Raw genomic sequence first — 21,375 nt, 5'->3', positions numbered from 1 at the left:
TATTATTAAACCTCTCCCTCAGGTAAAATCTCATGTTTCACCCCCCCCCCCCAAACCCCCCAACCCTCTCCCTAATCCCTGGGAATATCTTGTAAACTCATCATTTATCTCAGCTTCAGTGGTCAATGACATACTATGAAGGACATAATAGAATTGGCGTCACAACATTTTCGCCAATAACAATATTATAGTAGAGAAGAATACCATTCTTTCTTTATTTTTTTCTATTAAATATTCTAACTAACTCAAATATTAGATTTTGGGTTTTTTATGATTAAAGTATTTGTTCAAATTGGAAAAAAGAAAATTTGATATTCACTTCATGATTGATTGAATCATTTCTATTAGAAACCTGTATCTACGATACCTTCTTTAGGCATTCAAGCTATAGTTTTATTTCTATAGCAACTATAGTTCAAGAGATGCATTACTACATTAAAAAAAAAAAATACGGAAATGTAGGGACACCAATAAGTATTGTTACCTTCCCTCAGCTTAAATCCTAAGATTCCTTAATATCTTTCTATTTCTAAATCTGACTGAAAGTCTCATTCTCATCAAGTTACTAATCGGTATGGATTCATAACAGCAAATAAACCTGTATTTTTATAAAAGCCAATGGTTAATTATCCGACAATAATTTTTAGCTCAAAAGGCTAACTTTTATCATATTAATAATTGTCAGATTAAAATTGATCAAACTTCCTTCCGCTACACTTTCCTTTTGGTTAATATGCAAAGTTTAATAATATGATTTAATTGAAAGTAAATAATAATATTTTTGTGGGGAAATGAATGCACACCCTTTAAATCTCGATTATAACGTCCATTTTCTGTTACAATTACAGATGGTTAGTCATCAATTCCGCAGATTGCCATAGCCGCATATTATTTCATATACGAAAAATAAAAAGGGTCAGTTTGTATTTTATTAATAATTCAAGGATTGTGATAATAAATCACAATTTACCAGGGATTAAATTAGACTGTAAATTATAGGGGCTCAAAAATTTAAAATTCAAAATATCCTGTTTGTTTGCCTAGCAACATTGGGGACTTTCTTGAGTTGCACAAACCTTAGATATTTATTTTAGATTGGGATAACTTTGCATGTTTATCATAATTGGGGGACTACATTATTTCATCGTTCATTATCCCCCAAAGTCCTTACATATTGTGGAAGTGATGGCGTACCTTACTGAATTCCTGTTGAAATTTGAATCTGCATGTTGTTCATTGCTCATTTTATAGCAAGGACTGCCCAAGTGCTCTTAACTTCATTGTATAAGCGCTACTACTCATTAACTAGGGACTGACTCTGTCTGTAAGTTATTATTTCATTCCACCCTTGGAAATTTTAGACTATATCTTCCATGCTATTTTAAAAATAAAATATGAAATATTTGAAATATATGACTAATCTAAACAAATATATCAAATTCAGTGATATATTTACAGTACAAAAATACAACTTCATTAAATAGCGACTGCGCCCCTATCATCTAGGAGCTCAGTATTCGAAGGGTCGGGAGCGCAAAAAAATACCCTCAAACTTCCCCCAAGACTTAAAAATCAAAATTAAATAGCCTAAAACCTTCCTGGGACAGACAAAAAAATCCTTTCAACTTCATATAATAGGATAAGAAGCTAAAGTAGCCGAACATCCAGGTTGATATAATTCACTCTAAAAGAGGAGTTTTGGAAAGTAGTAAGATTATGAATTAGTGCAGCGCTAATAAATATTGTTTAAATTGGTCAAAGCCGTGCTTAATCCCTTAGCATGTATGAATTATATACACCAAGTATAATAAATACATATTACACACTTAATCCTTAATTCTTATTTATACATTGAAATTCAATATAGGGATTTTATAGATTCATTGTTATTGGTATAAAGTTGTCATTGGGAAGGAAATAACACCAGGCAATTTTACATTGAGGGGGCAATAGACAATAAATATATATTTAAAGGCTAAATTCATGACAACATGTTTCATTTTTTCATGCTTAACATTTTCCAAAACATACTAAGTCTGTTCTGAAGTTTCATAAATATTAAACATAGTAACCAATTTTTATTGATTTTAAAAAGTAGCCTTACTTTTAGTTTCTACCATTACCACCTTACAATTATGAAGATTGAGCTTCTGTCATCTATAAACGTTTATTACGCGCATAATGCCGAACGCAAAAACTCCACAATTATACGTGGCATGTGCGCGAGAATAAAATCTCAATTGTGCCAGCCTATAAAACCCGAGCACAAAAAGTGTCTGAAAACAAAACAATCATTTACAATTGTTGAGCCGAATTTCCATCTATTTGATCGTTAATCAAGAAGTCTCTGGCATTGTTGCTTGCAAGAGCGGAAATAATTGTATGATAAGGATTCTTAAGGATGCCGCGCTTAATTACAATTGGCAAAAAGCTAAGTTTAAACCAGGCAAGATAAAACAAGAACAAATATTTTCGAGAGAAGTACATCGTTAAAATAAAAACAGTATTTCAGAAGAAAAAAAGAACATTAAACTGAAATACATAAGAAAATCTGATAGCATGTTCCATAAAATCCATCAAATTTAGCACAGATTAAAAAACTTACAGATACTTTTACAGGTTACACATTTTTGCGTCAGACATTCGGACATACTTTGAATCATAGAGTGGCTGTGTAACCAAAAAGAAAGGATTGGAATGGTAAAAAGAGTTCATTTAAGAATGTAATGTGTTTCAACTAACGCTTTGTATCTTTTTAATAGCAATTAATAATTGATTTCAATTGTGGTGTATTCGCAAAAAAATTGATTGATAGAATTCATATAAATCATCTAGTTAACTATTTAAAAGCTTTTAATAATAATTAATCAATATAACATGTTGAATTTAAGTCAGAGCCAAGCAGTCGCGCATATTTTATTGTGGAATAGTTGTATTCTGTACGTTTTGACAGAGAATTTGCAAAAACTGCGGCTTAGCTGTTTTTTTTAAAGGAAAAATGGGTGAAGCTGTCAAACCGTACTATATTAAAGTTTTAAGAACTAAAAAGATGTTATTATTTGAATACAATCTTAGTTATGGTTCATAAAGTATGGAAAAATAAGATTTTAATTAAACAAGGGTAACAATAAGCAAATACATCTTAATATATCGAAAAACAAACCTTTACATTTTAATTTAATTTGGGGAGAATAATCAACTAACATTTTTTTTGTAATACACCTAAATTTTCAACAATTGCAGTTAAAAAAATAAAACCTTTCTTCCAAAACGAAATCATAAAAAATCTTCATTATTGTTTGTAGAAACAATGGTATTTTTAGAAGCTTTACTCTAAACAAATGGGGTTTCCTAGAGAGATTATATTTGTTTCAACTTCCTTGTAAAACCGATACTGTTGCTGTAAAAATAAAATTAACATTTACAAGTATTGATATTTTTAATATGTCAGATTTTTTATCAATAATTTAAAAAAACAAAGCAATTTAAAATTCTCTTTCGAATGCAAATGATTTATCTAATTTAGAGGCTTGTTTCTGAAAAAAATACCTGAAACTATATAAACCACCACATGAAACTTCCCTGAAAAGCACAGTTAATTATATTATTAATTATATTATATCTTCTCCTCTGAACAAAGAACTTATTAAATATTGACATCATATTATGGTAAATATTTACTACTATACCCTATAACTTACCAGGGAGAAATGGGCCATTGGACCTTAAATTATACTGGTACCCAAAGTTCTCTCAATCGTTGGTTCTAAAACTCAGGTTACTTCCATCAAATCTAGATTGTTTGGGTCAAACAAGCATTGTCCAACTTTTTTACATCAATAGTTCTAACTGAATTGTGGATAATTTTGTTTATCATAATCAAGGGTGTATATTGTATAATGTAGATCAATTTATCGTATATTGTATTATCCCTGTAACTTACATACTGAGAACTATCAAAGGGTAAGGAAAAATTGAGGTTAACATACAAAACAGTATAAAAACATTTCCTTATATTTGGTTCGCTGCTTTTCTTATAGTAAGGACATGTACATAGGTCTGTCCTTTCCTAACATGTATGTAAAAGGGGGGTGGGGGTCGTTAATTTAGCCACTACATGATAATCTGGTGCAAGAACCAAGTAATATTAAATCCATTTACCATACTATAATCTTATAATTTAGGACACCTTGTTATTAATTTGGTACAAAGTTTTAATTATTATTTTCCACAGTTTTGTAAACACTTTAAATGTGGGGTTTAGATATAAGGAGGGGAGGGGGGGGGGCGCTCCCCAGCTCCTGATTCAATGTTTGATAAAGTATTGTCTAATTTAAGACTTGAAAAGTTCATTATTGAGTCGAGTTGTGTTGCCAGTCTAATTTTCTGCCCTTCTGAATATACAGCACTTAGAGACTCTAGAGTGTTACTTACAGGAGCTTTGGGGGAATATACCCTCCCCCTTTCCCGAATTAATCCATGTATTTCGGCAACTCTTTTTCTTAAAAAAAGCCACTGAAATAAATCCTGATCAAATCGGGGAAAAAGAAAAGAAAAGAGAAGAAACCTATAACTTTTAATTTTCTTATCTGCGGACTCCTAATTCAACACAGCGCAAAAAAAGAAGTTTTAATAATAATAATCTGGTGATATTTTAAGTAACGCTTTTTATTTTTATTATGTCAGAAAATACAAAAAGATGAACATGAATTTCTCCAAAAGAGCTCCTTACAAGTAAAATTTGTAGTGTGGATGTAAGAAATAATAGGACATACCTTTATAAGATCTTGATGGAAAGACGTTAGTTACTTAAAAGGACACTCTAACATTTTAAAACCTTTTTTCTTATTAAATCAGAAATCAGATAATTTTTTTGAGATGTATAAAAGGGAAAAAACAGTATAAATTATGAAGCTTGATTTTTTAATGAAACTTCTAAAGTCAGTATTGAAAGCATGTTAACTTGAGATAGTATTTTTGCATTGGCGAGGTAACCCTCGGAAGAGGAGGTCTGCAACATTTCAGTTTAATATTTCGTTTTCGACCCCGTCGAATGATCCGTGACCATCCCCCAATAATTACACTACCCCTATTTTTTTGGTGGAAGTGGGCTTTGTTGATCCCCTGGTAAAAAGAACCAACCTAAAGAGTTCATCTTCGATCCCGTAATCCCTGCTCTTGGCAAAATAACCCTTTTTCTGAATGTCCTTGAAACCACTGATATTGGTCATTATTTGAATTACTTTTTTAGGCCAATACACATAGATATTTAAGATGGATGTTTAAGACTCTATGTAAATTTAGGTTAAAAATAGATTTATGTTATTAGATTTTAAACAATTTACCCCCAAAAGAAATCAAGGATAAAATTAGGGTTGCCCTTTCTTTAAAAGTTACTTTACATAGTTTTCTGGAAAGATTTGAATCTTGTTACAGGAAAAAAAAGGGTTCAAAAGATATTGTAACCAAAAATTATAGATATATTGTTAAACAAACTAAAATGTCTATATTCAAATTTTTATTAAAGTTTTATATTGGGTTTTGATCCTGTATATTAATGAATTTGTAATGGTATGGGCGGGAACAGAATGTTCTGCTTTAAATAAGAATACCTTTTCTGTCACTCATTCTTATACAAACGCCTTGTATACCCTCCCCTCCTCCATTTTTCTACTCTTAACTATTATTCTGTGGGTGTTTTTAAGCCCCCGTTATAATGGAGTTAAAATAAAAAGCTATAATCTATATTGGAAAATATTTTTAATATTATTTTTAGTAAACTTTTGCAAATGCTGTTCCTTTTAACTATTGAGATTTTCGTCAGCAAGGCCTGTGTATAATATATTTGTGACATGAAAATAACAAGGATGATAATAAAACAAAGACAAAAGTGTATCTCATTATAAATGTTTAACTTATTTCCAGTATGGCTTCGGAAACTATGAATATCCGCTAGATTAGAACCGGTGTTAAGCCATACTGAAAAATCATTATTATATCTTATCCAGTTTTCTACGAATATAAAAATGTACAATCATAATATTACAACCAGTTTTGTGACTTCTGCATCTCGGGGCTAGCAAAACTGGTTTTAATCTTATAATTGTACATTTTTACATCTGCGGAAAGCTGTTTCAAATGCGATGCGAGATATAACTATTACAGAGAAGTCGCTCTTCGATCAACCAACAAAGAAATACGTTTTTAAATTATGTAAAAGTCTTTAAACTAAAGAGAGGATGAGTAAGCTTGCGATATAGATTCTTTGTTTACCGCGCTGCTATATTTATTACTATTACTACAAATTATTACTATAATGCTTTAACTAATAATAATGGTTTCTTAAAGGTTAAAATAATTTCGGTAGATTTCATCAGATAAATTTTAATAAAAGTAAGCATTAAAACAGCTTTAGATTGTGAAAAAAAGTTGCGGCTGCAGCTGTATGTACATATGTTACAAATTTTTTCGGCTATAGCTGCAAAAGTGCAACTAGAATGAAAAATTTCACAAAGTTTAAGACTATTTTAAATACTAGCTGCTGCGCGCCTAGGCATAGGGGCTCTGTATTCGAAAAATAGCTTAAACCATCGCAAGACTTAAATCTGAAAATAAAATAGCCTAAAGCCATCAATGGACCTATGTGAATCTTACCTAAAAGGGAGAACCCAATCAGTTCTTTTGTTATTTTCGAGATCTTCATCTTCAAACAAGAAAACCTTACTACTTTATATAATAGGATAAATCTTTTTAAAGGGAGTTGAACAACATATTAGTTATATTAGTTCATTACAGTTTTGACAAAAATATAGCTTATGAAATACTTGGAAATTATATTGCAATGCATTTAAATTCTAAGGTGTTGCAGTAAGGCTAATGAAACCCATACTTTGTATCTATAGAGAAAAAAATCTGGGAGGGAGGGGACAATAGGCTTTTTATTATACTAGTTCCTAAAGTTTTGTAATAACGTTTTCTTAACTCTTGGCTTAACAACTTAGGGTACATTAATTGAATTTTGTTTGATTGGTTGGTTAAGTTGAGTGTCCAAACGTTTCAACCACTAATTGTAATCTACAGAAGGGGTAATTTTGTGTATCATCATTGGGGGTGTTCATCAATTTAACGGTAATTATACAATATTGAGATCAACAAATAATATTAATTGTAGTCTCGATTTCATAAAAAGATTTTCATTTTCCTCACTGTTTTAACTTTAGTATGCAGTGCTTATACTTTTATTAGCTAGAAATAGGACTTAAACAAATTAGTTTTACAGCATAAACAATAACTGTTTTCATTAATAACAAGCTACAAAAATGTTATATAACAGAAAAAGAGCGAAAAATGTGGCAGAATAAAAAAATTGGTGTGATTCTTTTAGGTACTTGCATAAGGTTTAATTGTCCACCTTTAGTTTTTTTTTTAAATTTTTGCCAATTTTACCCAAAAAGTTATCTTTAATGATAATATTTATTATAAACATTTAATATCATCTTTCCCCTTAACCGTCTAAAAAACACTTAGAAAATTGCAGTTAACAATTAACAGTTACAAATTAAAATCCATAAAAATATGAATTTTCTATGCAAACATAATATAACTGTTTACATATTGCAAAACATATATTTATTTAACTTATTAGGGGAGGGGAGTTTTTCTTCTGTTGTTATAAAATTTTAGATTTTTTTATACCTTTGAACAATTTGATTCAACTGCATATCTATGTTTTCATAATGTTATAAAAGTTCCCTTTGTTTAAACACCCTGTAATAAAGTCCCTTTGTGGGGGCGATAAAACACCCTTTAAAAATGTGAGAAATTAGATTAAATGCACACATCGCGATAAAATGGCCTCAACATCCATTAGTTAAAAATTTTTACCTCCCATTTTTGCGCATGTCACTGATAACAAAATGATGGAGGATATCTTTTTGAGTGGAATTTAAATAGTTTCATCTAATGCATTTAGACATATGTGTGTATGGATATACATATTATCACAAATTTGGGCATTTAAAAAGTATATTTTAGTTTTCTTTTTTTATAAATTTCACAAATAGATATTACTTGAAAGTAACAGCAGATTTTCATGTCCTTTAATAAAGTGAAACACGCAGCGGGTTAAAATAACGAAACCTTTTTACCCCACCACCTCCCCTACCACTGGATGAACGAACTGACAAATAAATGAGTTCCATGTTTGCAAGCTAATTTGACAATTTATCCCCTGTCATAATATCCACTCTTATTCTACATCCATTATTTCACTAAGGCAAATATTACTAAATTTCGTTTATTTTGTAAACATAAACCTGTTTGTTTATTCTAATTGAGAGAGAAACAGTTGGAAATCCTGACTTAATATTTTCTCATTTCAGTTTGTTGGATACCAATTACATCATTTTAATGTTTAAGAATGTAATATTTTAAAATTTGGACACCCTGTTAAAACATTTTTTCTTTTTTTAGTGGATGGGAGATGACAAATTGTTGGACACCCTGGAAGGAAGATTGGTTCTTGTCAACCTTCTCTGCAAGGTAAGTATTCAGAACTACAGGATGAATTCAGAACTACAGGATGAATTTAGTCCTGTTATTTTCATATCCGCAGACAATTACACTTATATTATCACGGAAGAACTCTATAATGGAATTTTATAATAACCTGTCATTTTGTAGTGATGAAGAGAAATTTTTTGAAAATTAATAATGTTCATTTAATATGAAAAATTTAGATAGTATATACATTCCTACACATGTATACATATTTGAGTAAACAAATTACATATTTAAGCAGATTTGAAAGTTTTGACCTGTGTTTTTATGTTCAATCATTACAAAACTTGTAAATTTCCATTTAGCTTAATATGACCCCCACCACCCCAAACTTTGCAAATAGGGTTTGAAGCTAAATATTTTTGGCAACTTCAATTACATAAAAGAATAGTTCGTTTAAAAACCCTAATTAGACAGCTGTAATGCTCTTATGAAATAGGCTTTTAAAAGTTTTCCAAAAAGCAAATATGAGTGGTCAAGATTTTTTTTTTAACTCAGAGCAAGACACATAAATGTATCATATAAATATGACGATTGGTTTTGAGATCTTAAACTACATTTTATATTAAAGTATGAAAATTTTAAGGGATGTTGAAAAAGATGGTCAAATTGAATAATAATATTTTCTATTATTCAATCCATGGAAAAAGGAATAATAAACTTAAAGTAGTAAGTTTTTGTTGTCTGACCGTTAAGATCTTGCTTACGACTGAATTTCTCGAGCTTCTCATTTCAGGTTTTTAGCTATTTTGTCATTTGATATTAATTATTATGAGAATTTAATTTACAAGCACATTAAGTTTTGGGCAATATATCTTTTTTCAATTTGAAAATTTGATAATAACATGAAATAGATATATTTTTTGGTCTATTTTGTTAATTTCATCATTTGCCTATTTCTTTCTGACTGAACCTTTCTTTTTGTTTATGTGCACAATTTTTTATCAGTATGGGAGTGTTCTATGAATAGAATATTAATATGGCAAGGAAAACAAAGCTTTCTCCATTTATTACATTTATGTATCTATCTTTTTTATAAGTAGCGAAGCTACTTTGCAATTTCAAATGTTTGTCAGTTAAATCTGTTATTTTCTACTGTTGTAAAAGATAAACAGCTGAAATTTTTAGATGATTTTTCTGACATTTAAGAATCTGCTATCTGCCTCACTTTGTCCATTACACCAAATGTCACCTTATCGCTGCTTTTGGATATATGCTTCTGTAATTTCTTGAGATGATTCCTATGATTAGTCTAAATCTCACTGTTTCCACCCGTCTTTCTTTCTGATGAAATGACTCCTTTGATTTGCTAGTATTAGATATTTGAGTTGTAATATAGTATAACAATAACATTATTTCTCGTATTCATTCGAATCCTGTGGATAGGAACCGGTTCTCATCCATACGAAAAAACTATGTCTAGCATCGTATTATATCCAGCTTTCTACGAATATAAAAATGTACAATCATAAGATTAAAACCAGTATTTTTAGCCGGTGCCTTCGGCACCTCGGGGCTAAATAAACTAGTTTTAATCTTATAATTGTACATTCTGTATCCGCGGAAAGCCGTTTATAATACGATGCGAAAAATAACTATTATAAAGATTATTAATTTTTTTGCTATCCTATTTTATAATTAAAATAGTAAGACTTTTTGTCTCAAGTTTAAGATCTCAAAAACTACTGAACTTATTGAGTTCTTATAAGGGAAGCTTCACATATATCCCACGATAGTTTTAGGCTATATAATTTCAGATCTAAGAGTTGGAATGGTGTAAGGCTATTTTTCTACCCTTTGTTTACAGAGCCCCTAGATGACACGGGCACATCCGCTAGTAAGAAATAAAATTATAAAATATTATTTTTAGGACTTAAGCAGAAAAGAGAATTCGCTGTACTCGCCTTGTATTGCCTTCAGAGTGGCTGGGTCGCCAGGTATGACTTATTTATTTGACCAGTTTCTTGGACTAGTTCAATGGGATACCTAATAGATAATTATTGATGAAAAGTCAATAGCCTATTTTTCCTCATTTGAGGAGAATTTTATTTTATTAAAATAAATATAAAAACAGGACATCAATTTTAGTTGATTTCTATGGGTTTTCAATTTTGTATTAATTTAGTTATTAGTAACGTTATAAATTAAATAAATTGTTTGAAAAAGTATGGGTATGTAAAACGTATAATCTTATGTGCTGAAGAAATAATTCTATTACAAAATATATAAAATTTAAGTAAAAGATAGATTTAGAATCATATATTTAATGTTTAAATTTACAAATTGTATTAGGTATACCATTAGTGAATTAAAATTAATTAATAGTTTTAAGATTTTTATCTTAATTAAATCAATAACATATATTAGAAATAAAAACATTATGTGATTGACAAAAAATTACGGTAATAAACAATCTTAGTTAAAGGGGAAAGGGGGTCATTTACAAATGTACACTACAGTGCAAATCTAATTTTGCAAAACTACAATTCATTTACCAGAAAAGCCCCCCCCCCCCTCCACTTTTTTCTTTTTCTTAATCTTTTCTTCTCCTTTATTTATGACCCTCTTCTTAAGTTGCTTTTCCCCATTAACCTCTTTCTCCTTAAATTATATTTAGTTAACTTTAGTTGTTAATATAATTTAGCAAAAAAAAATTATTTTAAGTGTTGATTTAAGAAATTAAGTTTAGTCTACAATCCTAATAAGTAAAAGATAAAGGAGATTTTATTTAGTTATTAAGTTAATTTTATGGAATCATAATATTCAAATTCAGTAAGCAATTTTGTTTGTTAACTTCCCCAACATCATTTCTCTCTGATAGAAAGAATTTAACCATTAAGCAATCTTCCAAATATAGGCTGCTAGTCTGACTTGCAATTTGTATTAGGACAGAAGTACCACATTAAATAATAACAATTATGAAACAGGGGTACCAGATATACACAAACAGTCTTTAATTTAGATTAAGATTAAATAATAAGACAGAGGTACCGTATATTGAATAACAGCCTTGCTTGTAATTTATATAAGAACAGGAGTACCAGATTTAATAATAGTCATAACAAGACAGGGATGCCAGATTTTGAATAACAGCCTTGCTTGTAATTTGAAGTAGGACAGGAGTACCAGTTTTAACAATAATGATAATAAGTCAGAAGAACCATAAAATGTATTAATGGAAACAAAGCAAAGTTACTAAATATTGACAATTGTCTAAACATACATTTTTATTGTAGAAAAATTGTTAAATTAAAGTCCAAACCTTTACACCCCGGCCTCCTGATTTAAAAGTAACTTGTGAATAAAAATGTAAAAAAATGTGAAGAATTGCATCATTGTGAACAGGATTAACCCAGGGATTAGCTTTACAACCTAACACCATGCCCCCACCCCCCTACCCTCCGCCCATCAAAACTCAAACAAACAGAAAAAGATTATTTCATCATCCTCGAAAATCAATTTGTGACTTCAATTTAAATTACATAAGTTTAAGGGAGCGAGGGAGAAATAACATCCTGAAGGATTTTTGCCAGGGGGTTATTTTTCACGAGTGGGGTTAGCAGAAAAAACTACATTTTTTTACAAGTTTAACTTTTCCAATGAGAGGGCTAATATAATTTCCAAACATAGTTTAGGGGAAATGAAATCTAAGAATTGCATACATAAATAAATTTGATTCCATACCAAAAATTTATGAAGGGATACAAAAATTTGTTAAATCCCAAGCTCGGATGAAAGAATTTAACTTTTGGTAGATTTTTTCCATTATGTTTTTACAATAATTTGGATTTGACACTTCGGAGAGAAATTTTTTCTTTACTATTGTCTTCGCCCTTAGTATCTAGGGGCTCTGTCGAAAAGGGAGTGAGCCTAAAACCGCCCCAAAGTAAGGGAAAAGGCAATAGTAAGTTCGCAATTCCTTACACCAATTCTTATGTGATAAATTCTGTCTGAGGTAGTTGAAAATATGAGAAAAATGCTGATAGAAATATGCATGACTCTTCAAGATTTTTACAAAAACTTAAACATAGATTTTAAAATTTTATATAAGATAGCAATGTTTGACTAAAATATTGAAAACTTAAATTTGATCAAAGGTATGAACACAAATTTTTTTTGATTCTTAAAAATCCTGCATAGGACAGTTTGATGCATTATGTATTGTTCAATATTTTTAGTTATCGTACAATAAAAATAAAAATCTTTACAATTAGCCAATTTAATACATTTTTTAGCCCCAAAAATGATTTCCATAAACTTAGTTATTAGAAATTTTATGCTTTTTAAACTCGAAAGCTTTTATTTTGAGATCTGCATTTTATAATTTGATTTGATGATAGATAAAATACTCAAGAATTATTTAAGCTTATAATTTTTATATGTTTTTTTTTCTGAACACCAAAAAAACACCTTTTTGGTACCATCAGATGTGGATTAAAGAAAATTTTGACAAATAAAAAGATTATCCATGAAAAGATTATATTTTTATACATTGTCAAAAAAAGAAAGAAATTCCATATATAATTTTGGTGAAAGTTTAAAATTTCTACCCCTCCCTTCTCAAATAATTTTGTATGGGAATGGATGTTTTTTTGTAATGGTTCAATCCTTTATTCTATTATATCATTTTTTCTTGATAATGTAATGTGTTTCAGGAAAGAAACGGAAAGACGCCGGTGTGTACCAAGGGGCAGGAAGCGGCGGTACCGGGTCCGAGGGAACAGAACGGCTGACTGAACGCGAGTACCTTGCCATCGGCATCTGTTCAGGCTTCCTCTTGATGCTCTACCTGTTTGCCATGATTATATTCATACTAATCCGTCGGCGCCACCAGCGGGACAAGCGGCTGCGTGAACAGTTCCTGAACATGCCGTTACCGCCAGGATTGGGCTATAAATCCTCACGGATCCTCGGCTTAGAAGGAGATCAAAGTAACCTCAACACCCGATTTGGCAGCGGATTTAATCCTTACTTCCCAAACGCCGGCGGTAAACTGCGCCAAAGCACAAGATCGTCCAACGGCGGCAGGATTGTCGGGAACGGCAGTGGTCAAGCGGATGGCAACGGGATGCATTGCTCCCTACACACAGGAGATGGGAATGATCATCATGACCATATCTATGATATCACAAAGGTAAGATGCATTTATTTTGACGGAGCAATTACATTTATGAGTAACTTCACTTCAAAATACTTTCACATAAATATAATTTCATTATTTATTAGAATTAAATATACAAAAGTGGAATATGTTTTTTTTATGATGAAAGCCAGACATAATAATTAATCTTTTCACCAGTCAAATTATTCATAGCAGTCATCTTTTCAGTGTGCTTTCACTCCCGCATAATAGCACATCCATATATTTTATCCGTATATACACAATGGTTAGGGAGGGAGGGGACATTGGGCTGTTTATTACACTAGCCTCCAAAGTTTTATAATAACTTTTCTTATTAGTTTAACAACTTTGGGGATCCATATTGAATTTTGTTTGATTGGTTGCAGTTAAGTTGAGTGTCCAAACGTTTCAACCACTTATCATAATCTTACAGAGAGGGTAATTATGTTGATCATTATTAGGGACGTACATCAGTTTATAAGCAATAGAAAATAATTATAAGTTTGTGCTTGATGAATAAAGCATTATGAAGGGGTATTTTGAGCTGTACTAATAATTTGCGTTTATTATGATTTGAATATGATATGCGGAAGTGGAAGCACACCTATATTGTCATCATGAAAATAATTTCATTTGTTTCGTAATTTATTAACTTTCATTTCAAACAGTTAATATGTTTTTGGTTTCTTTCATAGACACATTTTCTGTTTGTAAAGATAGCCAGTCAAAGGTTGAGTTATCTTAACTTTAAACGCTGTATTTTGAATAAACACATAGATTTAGGTGTAGGTAAATGGAACATAAATGAACCCCCCCCCCCAAAAAAAAAAAAAAAAAAAAAAATCCAACAAAAACAGTGCAATGAAAACCAATTTAGTCCCAAATTTTTAATTATTATTTCATTGGTAGCTATTACAAAATGATTTTTTTTCTGTAGTATGGTAATGATTTTTTTAAACTGCTATTTTTTCACTGGTAGAAAAGTTTGAGGCTATTATGTAAATTTATAAAATGTTAGGTTTTGTCTATAGTTTTGTTTACTCTTTATAATATTCAAACAATTGAAAGCAACGGATTATGGGATAGGAAATGGAAGATAAATCAATCTTTCCACACTTGTTTGTGCTAATAGAGATTCTCCTTTTGGGAAAACTCTTTGCAAAGTTGTGGAAGATTGATTTAGCATCCATTTATTTATCCCTGTATGCCTGTGAAAATGTTTGCCAATCTATGCTTAGCACAAAATTTCAGACACTTTTTGCAATCATAGGTTTTATTACATTGTTGTAGTAACGTATTTAAATTAGGTATTTATTAATTTTGACTTAAACTGAAATGTTTACGAATATATTTTTTTAAAGAAAAAATGCAAGTCAATCTAAGAAATATTTTTTTAAAAGTAAAGGTCTTATTTAGTTGTATTTTGCCTTAGTTAATAGTTATACAGGAGCTGGATCAACATTCGCAAAAAAATGAAATATTTTGCTTTATTACAAATCAATAAAAATGAATTTCGTATCTATACTATACATAAAAACAAACAAACCCTGTTAGGGTCTATTTCATTTTTATTTAATTCAAATAAATTCTTTCTTTGTTGACATTTTCCATGTTGTAAAGAAAGAAGGAGTATTTTTTGAGAGTGTAAAAAAAGCTTTACACCTTCTGAGATATTTCGCTACAGACAGACAATCTGACATTTTTAAATTCCAAATAATCGTAGCTCAATGAGTGTACCCTAAATGGTTTTAAAGAGTTCGTGGTGAAATCAGGGACACAAGGGACAATAGTAGTTGAATCATTCCACAGTCAAATATTATATTCAAGGTTTAAATGCAGAATTTTAACATTTTTTTGTTTAGGGTAGGGGGTTACTCATCATCAATTAGTATATCCCTATACCCCTGTTGTGTAATTGTTTTCTGGTTTGCTTCCGGCCTAAAATAAATATGATTAATCAATGTCTTGGCAATATCCTTTATACTCACAGTTGACCACAAAGGTCTCCCCCTCCCCATATTTTATACCTTTGTTTCTTATTTAGGTTAGGTTTCTGTGCGTTATAAAAGCCTCTCCTGAAAAATATCTCGCAGACCTAAAGCCCAGTTGTGTTAGAGCTCTATACACTGGGGCTTAGAATCATGTTCTTAGAATAGTTTAAGTGAGGGGGGGTGGAAGTTTGGTTCGCTACATTTAAAATTTTATATTGTCTTTAACCCGACTTTTATACTTACAATACAACACATATAGAGGGTGGTAAAGAGATTCCTTAAATTATTCCCCAAATAAACAATATAATGACTAATTATCAGTTATATTGAATGTGTCCTTTTTGTACAAAATATATTTTTAGGGAATCTGCTCTGCTTTACTCACTCCCCCCTATAATCATAGGTTTCATCATTCCATTCTAACTTCATTAAGAAAATACTTACAATTGTAGGTTTCATGATCCCAACTAAATAAAGTAACTACTATACTTTTGTAGATTTTATATATTAAGTAGCTACTATACTATTGTAGGTTTCATGATTCCAACCAAATAAAGTAGCTGCCCTGCAATTGTATATTTCATAATCCCAACTATATTAGGTAGCTACTATATTTTTGTAGGTTTCGTGATCCCTACTATTTTAAGTAGCTACTATACTATTGTAGGTTTCTTGATCCCAACTTTATTAAGTAGCTAGCGTATTATTAAAAGGTTTTATGATCCCAACTATATTAAGTAGCTACTGTATCATTGTAGGTTTAATGATCCAAACTATATTAAGTAGCTACTATACTATTGTAGGTTTCATGATTCCAACTATATAAAGTAGCTACAATTCTATTGTAGGTTTCATGATCCTAACTATACTAAGTAGCTACCGTATTATTGTAGGTTTCATTATCCCAACTAAATAAAGTAGATTCTATAAAATCGTAGGTTTTATGATTCCAACTATATTAAGCAGCTATCGTATTATTGTAAGTCTCATGATCATATTCCGACTATACGAAGTAAAGTCTCTATTATTATAAGTTTCATGATCCCATCCTGACTATATTAGATAGCTACCTTACAATTGTAGGTTCTATGATCCAACTATATTAAGTAACTACCCTACAATTGCAGGTTTCGTGATCCCTACTATTTTAAGTAGCTATCGTATTATTAAAGTTTTCACGGTACCTTTTATATTAAGTATCTACCTTACAATTGTATGTTTCATGATCCCAACTATATTAAGTAGCTACTGTATATTTGCAATGGAATGATCAATTATTTTTGTGCTTGCTAAACAAAGACTTCATATCCGCGCCGTATGAAATAATCATTAATTTTTAGTAATAGTTTATACACTATTAAAAAGAAGTTGTTATTTTATTTATTTGCTTAGTTTTTGCAAATTTTTTTGTGTATTTGAAACAAATAAATGCTTTATTAGTCTTGAATATATGATATTCTTCTGAAGCTGACTGAAAAGTGGTTGGTTATTTTAGAGGTCAAAATTAATTTACTTTTGTCCGTCCATTTATGTCTCATAGTGTTTAGAGCAATTCAAATATCGCAAAAAGTAAAACAAAATAGCATTTCTAAACTTAGGTAACCTTAAAAATAACTCTTAAAATCTTTTAGTATTAGAATTGAATTATTTCTTACAGTGAATAGCAGACAGCGCACTTGTATAGTGTAAAACAATGATTGTTTTTTGTGTGTACTACCTTGCACCTTTGCCTTATGTCTGAATATCAACATGTGATAAATTAAATAGATACAAATGTTATAAATTGTTTTAGCTATGAACCTTTTTGTATTGGCTTTATATAGCATTTACAATAATGCTGGGCTCGGCACCGAAGCTTAATCTGTCATCTCAAACCCGTTTGGGTGAAAATCTTTGCTGAACGATTATGAGGCTAGCAAGCCTGGCAATGTCATCCAGGTAGAGAACCAAAATATTTTGTAGACTTCAACAAAACATAAAAACATTGGCAAAATACTATAATATTTTTTCAAAGTTTATAACAAATAATCTAGGTGCCAGGTAAAATAATCCAGGGTCCAGGTATAACCCTGCAGGTTCTGCTCCTTCAGTTTTCGAGCAATATTTAAATGAACGGCTCCTGTTACTGCAATCTATAAATTTAAAGTCTATTACGTGTCTTTAATGATGTTAAATCTTGTAAGCAATTTTTTAAAATATCATTTTGTCCTTTTAAATAACGTTATGTCGATGATAACGTCTAAAGAATGTCAACGGTTCTTTCATGGTTTACCCATTCATTACAGATAATTTTTAATGTTTCATATTTTGAATTATCCACCCAGCAAATAATATCGTTTACTTCCTGAATTTGAGTTGTAAAAAACAAATTTATGGGTAATTCCCCTTAACCCAATGTTAAACCATATAAAACCCCTCAAACAACACCGCCATATTTTTCATAATTTCATCCCATGCGGGACTCGTTTTTCTTCAACGTTTAAAACACTATAGATGTTTTTTTTTTGTTGGGGGGGGGGGGGGGAGGTACTGCCATGTGATTTGAAAGATATTTTCAATTTATGTAAATGTGTGTATCTAGGTCCATGCAAATTGAACCGGCCACCCACTGCCTACTTTTGCAGAGCTCAGCTGCTCGGGAAATCATTTGCCGGCTAAGTTTTAATAGATGTGTCCTAGTATTTATTATTTTGCTGCATTATAACATATAAAAAGTATTAATTTTACAGTAGAAAGAGTCCTACTACTTTGAATAATGATGTTGCAGGCAATTATGTAGGAAGAGGGACATTTAAGCTATGGTAGTGCCTCCTTTACTAATGCAGTTTGTTATATACCAGGGAGAGGACAATGGACAATCAATTAACACCCGCCCCCCTCCCAATATTAAAAAATTGTACTGTTTATAGCTTGTTATAAGTTAGGTCGGAGGTATGCAGGTTAATTTATATTGATTTGTCCTCTCCCTCCCTGGCAAAATACATTTCATACAGGTTTGGGTGTAATTTAGTACTTAGACTTTTTATTTATTGTATCTACCAAGGAAAATCAATTATAGACAGATGTAAATGACCTTACACTATCAAATATTAAATATATTGGATGTTAAATATGCATTGCACGGAGGGAGAGGACATTAGACTGTAAATTATTCTGGTCCTTAAAGTTTTATAAACACGATCTCCCATTCATTGGCTTAAGAAAACTTTTATTAAATCTTATTTGGGTTGTATACAAACCTCCAGTGTTATTTTTTTCCGCCAATAATTTTAATCTACAAAATGAGTAACTTTGTCATTAATATGGGTGTAACTGTACATTAGTGTGGCCCAAATGAAGGTCTAAATCGCTTTTCAATGTGCGCAATGTAAAAATAGGTTATGTATTGTTTGTAGATTTTAGCCCCATAATTGATTTTAAGAAAAAATCTATCGCTATCTCGTCAAATGCATATTTATTTTCACCTTTTCTTCTTCAAATTAAGAAAGCCTTACACCAGATATAAGGCAAAACATCAAATTTTCTGTCTGTTTGTTTACAAACATTGAAATAAAATATTAAAATCACCAGGAATAAACATATGAAGAAAGAAAGTATAAAAATTTATTTATGTACAATAACAATAATTTGGGAAAGCTAATTCATACTGCAAAATCATTGAAGAAAAATAATTAAAGATAAGCCTTACTCTTTATTCCTGGTTTAATAAAAAACAATCAAATTATTTTTTTGCGATATTATTTTTTTTATTAGTATGCTTTTTGTAAAAGTTAAATATGAGAATACGTATATTGCATGTTTTTTACCTTCATTTAATTTTTTATTGAAAAAGGTTGTCTCTTTATTGGCGACAATGTCTGTTGAGCCATGAAATTTATTAAAAACACTTTTTCCTATTTTATGTCTTTAAAACATATATTTTTTGAGTTTTTCATCATTTCTCCTCTCATAAGACTAATAGCTACTGTTTTAGTTCAATTTCTTACACAAATTATCAATTTAAATAAAACAATGTTTTTAGACGTTTTTCGGAATTATTCGGCAGGAATGGCGGTTCTGCCTACTTTTTATAATTGCTTCATATTTAAACTCTTGTTTCATTTTTTTAGGTTGGCAGTTCTTTAATCATTTCTTGTTAAAATCATGAAAATATGAAGTTTTTGATAAAAAGCTTGAGATTGAAATTTCGAGATCAATTTTCATTGTAGAGAGGTCTAGTGTTCACTAAAAGGTCTACATTTGAGCCGGTAACAACTTCAAGGTATGCGCAAATTAATATGGTAAAGATTTAAAAATTCATGTTTTTTGGGCCAGTCTACTGTACATCAATTGATCAAATTATTTACAATTACATTTTAAATCATCCAATAAAATCAAGACAATGCTAGACCAATTCAGTATAGCCTCTAAATAAATTTTGGAAAAAAAACATAATTTAAATATGTAAAATTTACTTTACAAACATAACTAAATAAGTTCAGCAGTTGCAAAGATATTTTGCTTCATACATACAAATTCTTACTTCTTTAATTGAAGATTTAAGTGTCTTTCCTATACTTGATCTCCATCTACTATATATTTAGTAATTCTATCCTCAATATTAGATGATTTTGAGAAAAAAAATCTGAAATCATTTTTTTATCAATATGTCCATCAAAATTTTGTAGGGCATGTCTATCTTTACAATACATTATATAAAAAGCTTTTTCATCTTAGGAAGCCTTTTTTAATATAAAGATATTATCTCTATAAAGATCACCCCCCTTATTTGATGTTCTATAGATGATAATCTTAAACTGTACCATCCCAAAAACTCTTTAACTTAAAGTTCAAATAACTGAAGCCTAAAGTAAATATCCTTGAAGAACGCCAAATTATAAAAAATGGTTTGTCCTTGTTGTTTGTAGCGCAGCTTCTCAACAACTAGGGCTTGTGCTGTTGTCATTTCGTGTATAACCGATACAAGTAAATTCCTTGTTCGTTGGTTGAATTTAAAAAAAAAATACTTTAAACAATAACAAAAGTGCCATATTCAGTATTTTTTTTATAAAGCAAGACCTAACAAAATTCCCTATTTTACTGTACAATACTTTATTGTTTTACTTCTAAATTGCTATAAGGTGTTTGTTGTCCTTTGTCCTTGTTTCAAACTAGGCCGTGGTGTTATTAAAAAGATAATAATCGCGGTAATGAAGGAAAAATGTCAATTTTTGTTAACAAATGAGGTCCATATGTGACATGTTGATAACTTTGATAAGCTTGTTGTCTATATATATCTTTATTTTTTTAGCTCAGACTTTACTATCGTTAGGCACTGTAAAAAATGAATTATTTCGAGTTTTCATAATAACAAATTAACTTAGAAATTTATACAAAAAACAGTACAGTTTCACGATCTTTTTTTTTGGGGTGAAAATATTTATTTTTATTAAAAGTGGAATCGATTTGCCCCATCTGAATTTATGACTGGCGCATTCTAACATAGTGAATTAAGCCAAAATAGGAAGGAAGGTGTTTGACGTCAATTTTCAATTAATTTTATAATCATTTCTATATAATAATGATTTTTTTTGTTTAACAAAGTTGACGTTTTTTTTCATTTTTTGCAGCAGCAATTTAAATAGCTGCTTTTAAAGATAGCTTCTAAAAAGCTTTTGAAAATATAAAGAACATAAAATCTGGATTTAAGAAAATATAAAAATT

General features: G+C 30.2%; 1 protein-coding gene across 1 annotated transcript in view; it reads left to right on the top strand.

Annotated features, from left to right (window-relative positions):
- Positions 1 to 21,375, top strand: part of sha (shavenoid) — a 152,874-nt gene that overhangs the window by 111,822 nt on the left and 19,677 nt on the right. The window contains exons 5-7 of the mRNA XM_080158013.1: positions 8,473 to 8,541; positions 10,430 to 10,496; positions 13,215 to 13,693. Of these exons, the coding sequence (XP_080014139.1) occupies positions 8,473 to 8,541; positions 10,430 to 10,496; positions 13,215 to 13,693 (615 nt within the window). The remainder of the gene's footprint in view (positions 1 to 8,472; positions 8,542 to 10,429; positions 10,497 to 13,214; positions 13,694 to 21,375) is intronic.

Source organism: Acartia tonsa, chromosome 4 (assembly GCF_053477335.1).
Source record: "Acartia tonsa isolate MP-2025a chromosome 4, ASM5347733v1, whole genome shotgun sequence".
NCBI classification, from domain to species: Eukaryota; Metazoa; Arthropoda; class Copepoda; order Calanoida; family Acartiidae; genus Acartia; species Acartia tonsa.
Note: the sequence above shows the minus strand (reverse complement) of the source record. Positions and strands in the feature narration are given on the sequence as shown.